Source organism: Mastomys coucha, unplaced genomic scaffold (assembly GCF_008632895.1).
Source record: "Mastomys coucha isolate ucsf_1 unplaced genomic scaffold, UCSF_Mcou_1 pScaffold20, whole genome shotgun sequence".
Classification (NCBI taxonomy): Eukaryota; Metazoa; Chordata; class Mammalia; order Rodentia; family Muridae; genus Mastomys; species Mastomys coucha.
This window is the reverse complement of record NW_022196903.1, coordinates 109,546,094-109,556,255: the sequence shown is the minus strand read 5'-3', so window position 1 is coordinate 109,556,255 and position 10,162 is coordinate 109,546,094. Positions and strand designations below refer to the sequence as shown.

General features: G+C 40.1%; 1 protein-coding gene across 6 annotated transcripts in view; it reads right to left on the bottom strand.

Annotated features, from left to right (window-relative positions):
• Zfand4 (zinc finger AN1-type containing 4) overlaps positions 1-10,162 on the bottom strand; it is a 72,129-nt gene that overhangs the window by 8,103 nt on the left and 53,864 nt on the right. For 4 of the 6 annotated variants that reach the window (XM_031383055.1, XM_031383056.1, XM_031383054.1 and 1 more), the window contains exons 7-8: positions 4,037-5,209; positions 3,370-3,424 (exon numbers count right to left, since the gene is read on the bottom strand). In XM_031383055.1, the coding sequence (XP_031238915.1) occupies positions 3,370-3,424; positions 4,037-5,209 (1,228 nt within the window). Of the gene's footprint in view, positions 1-3,369; positions 3,447-4,036; positions 5,210-5,293; positions 6,703-10,162 lie in introns of those variants that run through there. The other 2 variants (XM_031383059.1, XM_031383057.1) reach the window with 2 other exon arrangements.

Here is a 10,162-nt window from a genome sequence, read left to right as displayed (position 1 = left end):
AGGAAAATAGACAAGCTAGCAGACTGGATTAGAAACAAAATCCACCTTTCTATTGCTTCCAAGAAGCACAGCTAACCAGCAAGGACAGAAACCATCCTAAGGTAAAAGAATGTATTCCAAGCAAACAAAACCAAGAAGTAAAAGCCACATAGCAATGTAGTATCTGGCAAAATAGATTTCAAAACAAAATTAATCAGAAGATACAGGGAAGAACACTAAACACACTACTGAAAAGTTTCCCATGAGATATTACAACTCTAAACATTTATTCACAAAACCCCCACTTCTATAAAACAAACACTACTATATCTAACCACACTTTGATGCCAGTCTCACCAATAGACAAATTATCTAGACAAAAATTAAACAAACTGAAACTGAAATTAAATAATATCATAAATCAAATGGATCTATAAGGCATCTACAGAGTACTACACCTAAACACTAACAAATGCACATTTGTCTCAGGAGCTCATAGAATTTTCTCCAAAATTGACCACATACTAAAATACAAAGCAAGACTCAATACAGGAAAATTGAAAAAAAAAAAGTCCTATATCAATCTGACAACAACTGGAATCAATAAAAACTATTTAGCTTTGTTTTCTAGTAAAAGGATACAGAAAAGACCATTGACAAAATCCAACATTTCTTGTTGATAAAAAGTCCAGGAGAGACTAAGGATACAAGGGACTTGCCTCGACATAATAAAGGCAGTTTACAGGAGCCACAGCCAATGTCAATCTAAAAGAAACTCAGAGCATTCCCACTAAACTCAGGAACAAGACGAGGCTGCCCACTCTCTCCCTACCTATTCAATACAGTACTTGAAGTCATACTAGAGCAATATGACAACTGATAGATCTTTATTTGTAGATGACATGATTTTATACAGAAAAAACCTTGAAAACCCTACCAGGAAAACTTCTACAGCTCATAAACACTTTCAGCAAATTAGCAGGATACAAAATTAATATTGGATTTGGTAGTCATTTCCTGGATATGACATCAAAAGGCTGAGTACCAATGGAGGAATGGACAAACTAGACTCAATTAAAATTAAGCTAAAAATTTGTACTTCAAAAGATGTTTTCTTTTTTTTTTTTCTTTTTTTTGTTTTTCAAGACAAGGTTTCTCTGTATAGCCCTGGCTGTCCTGGAACTCACTCGTAGACCAGGCTGGCCTCAAACTCAGAAATCCGCCTGCCTCTGCCTCCCAAATGCTGGGATTAAAGGTGTGCACCACCACCACCTGGCTTCAAAAGATGTTTTCTTTTGTTAAAAGAAGTTTTCTTACATCTATTAATTTTCTTTGGGGTGGGGGGGCACACACGTGGATGGCAGAGGACACTTGCAGGAGTTGATTCTCCCCTTCAACCACATGGGTCCTGGGGACTGAACTAAGATCATAAAGCCTGGCAGATAGTGTTTCTACCTGCTAAGCCATCAAGCTGACCCTCAAGAGATGTTTTCAAAAGAATAAAAAAGCTATTCATAGAGTAAGGAGGTCAATAAAAAACAATCAAACTGGTAGATAACAGAAATATGTATTTCTCCAAAGAAGATAGACAAATATCCAATAAGCACATTGTACAAATAATATCACTAATTAGGGAATATATAATCACTCATTATTATAGAAAAACAAATAAAGAACACAGTAATATATCATCTCATTCATTCCGATAACAAGTACAAAACCAATAAAAGCCTAAACTAGAAACCAGAGTTCAGACAAGCCTGTGGGAAGGCTACAATCAACACACAGTAGGAATGAAACACAGTACAGAAAAAGCAACATAGTGATTCTTTAAAAATATTAAAAACTAAACAGTAAGTGATCCAACAATTTTACTTTTGTCCTATATAACAAAACAATTGAAGGTATGTTTGCTACATTCACAGTCACAGCACTATTATGACAGCTAAAATGTGGACTCCATACATGTGTGTGCTGACTGTGAGTAGATAAGCAATCTTTAGTCTATGTGAACAATGGGGTATTGTGAGTTTTACAAAAGAATTCTGACACATATGATAACATAAATGAACCCTGAAGATCTTATCAGTAAAATACATCATCCCAAGAAGATAAGTAATACATGTGAGGTACTTAAGTCATAAACTATGGAGATAAGAAATAAAATAATTGCCTGAGAGTGTAGGTGGGTAGAAAATAGAGAGATGGTGAATTTTTGTAGCACTATGGTTGTGTTTGTTTTGACACTTTTAGGACAAGCTCTCACTACAATGCCCAAACTACTTTTTAAGTGCATGTAATCCTCCTACCTCAGTTTCTCAGTCTCAGCTTACCCAGGAGTTACAACTATAGGTACATCCCACCCAGCTTGCCCACCAAGAAGTTAAATAGCCATTGAATTAAATCCTTTGGTCTGGCAAAAGGAAAAGCTACAGAGAACTATTAATGGATGTGGTCATGGCTGCCCAGCATGTGAATGTATGTAATGCTCTGAAACTATACATTTAAAAATGACTAAAATCCAGGATTGGTGGCACATGGAATCTAGTATCTGATAGACTGAGGCAGGATGGTTTTGATTTCAGGCCAGCCTAAGACACATAGTAGGACCCTTACTGTTGAGCAGGGCACAGTGGCACAGAGGCAGAAACAACCCAATGGAAGTTCAAGGGCATGCTCAGCCTCGGCTGCACAGGGCACTGTCTCAAACAACAACAAAATATACTTAAGAAGACTTTTATGTGCACTTTACCATGAAGAAAAACTGTTTAAAATGCAAACTTTATACTCTTAGGCCTCACAAAGGGAAGCAAATCCTATGTGTCTCTTAAAAAAATAAGTCTACAACATAGCAAACTTTTTACAACTCCAAAACTACAGAGAGCACATCTCAGGTGAGTTTACTGGCACTGGTCTGGGTACTAAAACACAAAAGGAGGAGATATTAAAGTCTTGCTTCCTTCTGAGGCATCGTCAGGGTGCTACCACTGGAAGAAGAATGTGTTAGTTAGAGCCACTTCTGCTACTGTGTATGAGAGGGCGAGGCCTAGAGATTATCCTTGTCTTTGTTCAGAAATAATAAGTTCATCAAAAAGAAATCCTTACCACTTTGCCTTGATATCAGACCAAATATTAAACACTCCTTAGGGCCCATCCAGCAGCCCACTGCAGCTTTACAATGGCCAGCCTCCAGTGAAGGGGTTAACTCTTCTATAATACTGTCTTTTCACAGATACATGAAATACCAACTTAAGACTGTTTCTTCCCCTTGCAATCAGGTCACAAATTGTTTTCTGGAATGAATCATTTGGGGGCGTTTACCCTGTACATACCACAGAGGACTCTCTATGTCCCCTTGAGAACGCATGTGGACTGCAGAGACGTGCTTACCTGTTCTCTTCCCCGATCCTGCATTACTTCCACTCATTCCAATACCACGGGCAGACTGCAATTAAAACACAGAGCACCTGCTGAGGTGAGTCAATGCAGAACAGGTCACGGAGCATCAAATACTTTTCTATTACTAAAATGCAGGTGGCACCCAGTGTATATTATATGCTCTATTTCTGTTTAAATTCACTATGAACCTACTCTCACTTCTTGTACTTATTATTTATCCATAAAAGAATAAAATTTGGTGGCTTAGGTAAGAATCTGGATACTGGAAAAAACCTTAATGAAACTATGTAAAACTGAAAACTACAGAGTAATAGTGAATATGGCAGTAATGCCTGTAATTCCAGCACTCAGGAACTGGAAGCAGGACCAGAATTCAAGGTCATCCTCGAAGTGCTAGGCCAGCCTGAGCTACATGAGAAACCTGTCTCAAAAAAATGAAAAAAAAAAAAAAAAAAAAAAAAAAAAAAAAAAAAAAAAAAAAAAAAAAAAAACAAGCATCAAATAGATTTCCTACAAATTAGACAAGTATTTTAGTGAAATTTGTGGGTAAACAATTCAATTGTAAGCATTTTTATTTATATAAGTAAAACTTTTAACTTTGAAATAGTCATTCTGTACACAACTAACTAGAAGAATAAACTGAAAAGAGAATACTTACTAGAAAAAAATCTGTAGGTTCTGACTGGGGAGAACTTTTCCTAATGTTTTCATCCTGAAAATGCTGGAAGTTTGTAGACAACCCAATTCCAGAGGACCGAAGCCTGCCTGCCCCACGTGTGCTCTGCAAACTGTCTCTGCTTGTACTCCTTGCCAGTGAAGCCAAAAAGCCATTATTGTTTACACAACCAACAGGCTCTTTGGAAGCTTTGTTAGCCATTTCTGTAATATCTCGGGCTTCCACTTTAGAAATAACATCAGATCTTTTTCCTGGCGAATCGACTTTAACACCACGGAAGCGAGCAGTCCTAGAGAGAGAAGAATCTGCTATGGTTCGAATGTCCAATTCCCGCAGGGTGTTTTGTGAAGTAGACGCTGAGGGGTTGCCTGACTCAAAACATTTTGACTGTCTCTGTGGCTTCACCAGAGAATTATGTAGTGACACTGGTGCAGCACAGAGAAGAGGTGACAGGAGTCTATTCTTGTGAGAGCTGGGCTCTCGGTGGTTAAGAACTCCATGGTCTCCTGGGTCACTGCTCAGCACTCTTGCCACGTGGCTCAGAGGCTGCTCCGCTGCCCTCAGTCCTCCATCACCTTTAGTGAGTGGGAACTCTGGTGTTACCTTCCCTAACCCTTCTATACCACTGCTCTGCTCGGCACCATTTCCTTCTGCAAATGGAGCAAAAGCACCTACTTCTGGCAGGAGCAACTCGTCAGCTACACACTCTTCTGACCGTGGAAATAAGACAACATCATCCTCGTTATTAGATGACAAGTTTCCTGAAAGGTGCTTGGTCCGCCTAGGCAGGGATGATCCGAGATGAAGAACAGAATCTGCAAGCTCTTTGTCACTTTCCAGTTCTATATGGGTCAATTGAGGAAGCAGTCTGATACTACTCGTGGAGTGAGACAGCATGTTAATCTCCCAATTGTCACCATCCTTCAGCAGCTCATTCCTGAGAGACGACACTGGTCTATCGGCAGGGGTCTGAGCTGCAGGACTTGGGCCTGCGTTCCTGGCTGTTTCAGGGAGATATGCATTCCCAGAAGGTAAACAAGACTGCCCAATATGAGGGAGGACTCTTAGCAATCTGTGCCGGGCTGCTGCTGTAGAAGTGCTGGTCGGACGAGGAGCTATAGGTGGGCGAGGTTTTACCTTGACAACTTTCTTAGGCTACAAGAAAAGAGTGCACATATAATTCCTCAACATAGTTATTTCCATCCATCAGCAATAATCAGTGGAGAAAATGTTACTTACCATATTGCCATTCTGTTACCTCAATTTACAGTGCTCAAAAAAGCTTGGTGTGGTGTCACACCTGTAATGCTAGCACTTGGGAGGCTGAAGCAAGATGTCTTTCATGAGTTTGAGGCCAGCTTGCCTGGTTTACAGAATCCATTCCATGCCAGCCAAGGCCACAAGGGGAGTCTTCTTCTCAATACAAAACAACAATGAAATGCTTTAAAAATATTAAAGATCTTAAGATTAGGATTGAGAAGGGTTTGTTATATTACTTTATTGAACATAATTTTCTGAAGATGTTAAAGAAAATGAATTTTGTTTTATTTTCCTCACAATTAATTCTTTCAAGGCTTTTACTAAGGAGGTGTTGCTTATGTGATATGCGTATGGCATTCTTCCTTGTGAGCTGACTGTGTGGATGTGTGGGACTCAGAATAAAAGCTGAACAGACTAACATGTGACTTGGGAGGGCTGTCCTGTCCCTTCGATGGTTTCTGTGGACTTAAATTTCAGGAATGGTTCCCACCCTAACAGGTCACAGTAGCAGTTGTGCCTCAGCTACTTCCACAACCAAAATGGTTTATACTGAACATCTCCTTTTCTTCTGAGTCTGAAATGTACAGATATATACCTGGCAGGGTACATATAGGAACAAGAAAAGATCCTTCTTCTAAAATTGAAAACAATCCCTCATGCAGAGTCGCTAATGGAATCCCCTGAGATGAGATTTCACATGTGTTATCACAGCTCCCTGAAAGAGAACTCAGGCCTGTCTTAGGATGACACTAGGAGCAGCCTCTACGATGCCGGTGCCTGCTTCGCCTAGATTTGGATCCATTCGCTTTTCCCCCTGTTAATTTTGCTTTTGTTTCCTTTTGCCATACTAAGTGTCTTAGTCACAGTACAACTGCAGACTGTATACATGCACCTAAAGAAAGAGTCAGTGAACCAAGGACTGGACGTATCTTCCCCTGACACAACATTTCCATATAAGTTACCATGAAAAGGGTGAAGCTGAGAGCTCCAGAGAGGAGCCTTAGCTCTTAAGCACAGGGACGGTCAGCAGACACAGGATGGAAGTCTGGTGACGCTCCAGCAGCCTGGACTGTAAGAAACACACTGAAAACTCAGTGGGTCCAGTAGAGAAAAGGAGAGCTGCAGCAGCTGCACAGGAGAGAAGGCCTCATAAAGGAGAGTTGGCTCTTGCAGCCACTTTACTCTGAAGTCATTGTCTTGCCAACCTATAGCTATATATTTACAAAAGATAGTTTTTGAAAAAGATTGTTTTCTAGATCTTAGAAATCAACAATAGTTGCCAAAATCTAAATAACAACATACCCTCCCAAATAAAAACAGACATCCCAAGAGATCAACAATACAAGCAGATGGAATTACCCATGACTCCAATTGTCAACAAACAAGGAGATAAAGAATACAAACTTCTAATAAGTGTAAGGTTGAAAATACTCAAATATTGAAGGCTCATATGTGAAGATTATATCTGTGGTAACAAGCAAGGATGTAGAGCTTCAAAACAAAGAGAGGTAGGGGATCCTAGGGCTGAGAACAAAAGTAAACTCCCACCTGTGTAATACTAAAACAGGGCTAACATCTGGGATATGAGAACGAGCTAGTTGAAGCCAAAAGGAAGTAAGCTGAAGTTGTCTGGGACCTAAGTTAACAGCTGGGATTTTAAGGAGGCTCTACTGTGCAGAGAGGGGTGAAAGGAAAAAGAATCCATTTAAGAACTTTTGGCTGAAGTTAAGTAAGGAAACACAAAAAGGAAAGGTAGGACCCTAAAGAAAAAATGCATAAATCAGAGAATCAGAAAATCCACCTACTCTTCCCTGCAATGGGAGTACCATGATTAAAACCAAACACACAAAGAGCACCATGGAATCCGTTGCCTCCTACATACACCCTCACTTTGTGTATTGGCTACAACTCTTAATGCTTACCCAAAGAACATAAGAAAAAAAAAAAACAGAAAAGGAGCTAACATATCCATATTAGAATAAAAACAGTGAGAATCAGAACATTTTAGCACATACAAATTCTCCCTTAACACAATGTAGCAATAGAGAATTTCACCACAGTACTCCAATCTAAATTAAATGTCTTTTAAAAAAAATTGATATTTGTGCCTTTTGTTTATTGATGTATGTGGTGTGTGTGCATATGTATATGTGCAGGTACAGGTGTGTGCATGCATGTAGAGGTCAGAAGTTGATACAGGTGTCTTCGTAATTGCTGTCTTCCTTACATTTGGGGACAGCATCTCTTCCTGAATGTGGATCTCACTAATTACACTCTACACTGACTGGCCAGTAAGCTCTAGGGATCTGCCTGTCTCAGCTGGTGTTACAGATACAGGCCATGGTTCTGGAGATCTGAACCCAGGTCCTCATGCTTGCACGGTGGCTACTTTAGCCAGTGAGACATCTCCACAGCCTGCTTTATTTGGAGAGAGGGTGAGTCAAGCCTGGCCTAGAACTTGTGATTTTTCTGCCTCAGCCTCTGCAGTGTGAGAATTACAGAAGCGTGGCTTCTGCAGATATTTGAAGAGTACATCAAGTCATGACCCCAACCAAGACAAAATGAACCAAGAAAGTATAAGCTAGCCAAGCTTAGAAATAATCAGTAAAACAAAAGAAAGAAATTTAGGATGAAAATTAAACCATAGGATGACCAAAGAAAACCAAGGAGACATTAATCAACAGTACTAAGAAAAGGTATAAAAATATACAAAAAATGAAAATAAAAGAAAGAATTTTAAAAGATAACAGAACATAGGTACTATAAAATGAAGTTCTAACATATATATAAAGGAAGTTCCATAAACAAAATGAAATAAGGTAAACATTATAAAATTAACAAATTACAAAAAGTACTGGTGAAATACTCTTTGTTAAAAAAAAAAATAAGGATACATGAAATTGACCCCAAACAGTTAAAGACAAGGAAATACAAAGTGTGGAGCAGAGACTGAAGGAACGGCCATTCAGAGACTGCCCCACCTGGGGATTCATCCCATATACAGACAGACACCAAACTCAGACACTATTATAGATGCCAAGAAGTGCTTGCTGACAGGAGACTGATATTGCTGTCTCCTGAGCGGCTCTTTCAGAGCCTGGCAAATACAGAGACGGATGCTTGTAGCCAATCACTGAACTGATCACAGGTCCCTAATGAGATCCCCAATGGAGGAGTTAGAGAAAGGACTGAAGAAGCTGAAGGGGTTTGCAACCCCATAGGAAGAACAATAATATCAACCAACCAGACCACCCCAGAGCTCCCAGGAACTAAACCACCAACCAAAGAATACACATGGAGGGTCCCATGGCTCCAGCCACATATGAAGCAGAGGATGGCCTTGTCAGACATCAATGGGAAGAGAAGCCCCTGGTCCTGGGAAGGCTCCATGCCCCAGTACAGGGGAATGCCAGGACGGGGAGGCAGGAATGGGTGGTTGGGTGGGTGAGCAGCCTCATAGAAGCAGGGGGAGGGAGGATGAGATAGGGGATTTCTAGAGGGAAAACTGGGAAAGGGGATAACATTTGAAATGTAAATAAATAAAATATCCAATAAAAATATCATGACAAAAAAAAACAGAAAAAAAAAAACAATAAAGACAAAAGTCAGGGCTGGAGATATAGCTCAGGGTCACAGTGCTTGTCTGGCCTGCTTGAGACCCAACTAAGGGACTGAGAAGAAAGCAGCATAAGAGGAAGACACAAGCTGGTAACACACACATGAAGTCTCAGGACTCAGTAGGTAGGACCCAAAGATGGAAAATTTAAAACCAATCAAGGTGCATAATAAGAACCCAACTGAAAAAATAAAATTGAATATGAGGGGTGTGGTGTTTTGAGTAAGAATGGCTCCCATAGGTTCATAGGTTTGATGCTTAGAGTGTGGCACTATTAGGAGATATGCCATTCTTGCAGTAGTGTGCCCTTGTTGGCGCCCACTGGGGGTTTTAAAAGCTCAAGCCAGATACCTGTTCCTGCTGCCTACTGATCCAGATGTAGAATTCTCAACTTCTCCAGTGCCATGTCTGCCTCTGTGGCACCATGTTCCCTTCTGTGATGATGATAATGGACTAAACCCCAGGAAACTGTAAGCCAGCCCCAGTTAAATGCTTTCCTTTATAAGAGTTGCCGTGGTCATGGTGTCTCTTCACAGTGATGGAACACTGACTAAGACAGGGAAAGACATAACATTTTTAAAATGAAGTAACTTACAAAAGAGAGGTGGGGTGAGACATACTGGTGAGACGCCTTTTCAACTGCAGTATAAAAAGGCAGGCAGCTGCAGATCAGTCACTGTTAAAGCCTAAATGTTTCGTATCTGAATAAACCATCACTTGACAAACTATAGAAATGATACCTCAACGTGCTTTTTAAAATTATCACTTGTTTTCTTAAGTTTTAGAGTTCTAAAAATTCAGTACTTAGAAATCTAACCTTTCCTTTCCTTGGAATTTATTAAGATATTCAACTAACCAAAAGTTATGGGGAAAGTTTAGTAAAAAGACTCTTAGCCATGGCATTAACACTAAACCATCAGCAAGGATAGAGATAGAAAAATTATTTATGTTCCATTTTCTTTAAAAGTAGAACTGCTGTTCATCTAAACAATGGAGACAGAATGGAGAAAAGAGAAAGCCAACTAAGTTTTATGACTGTCACTTAGCTAGCATGCAGGAGGCAAAGGGTCAGATGGGGCTGACTTCTGAAAAGCAAATGTTAAAGATGCAGTCCAGAAGCAGAGTGATTGTGGTGCATGCCTTTAAAGGAGGATCTCTGTGAGTTCGAGGCCAGCCTGGTCTACAGAACCCAAGACAACCAGGGCTACAAAGAGCAACCCTGTCTCCAAAAA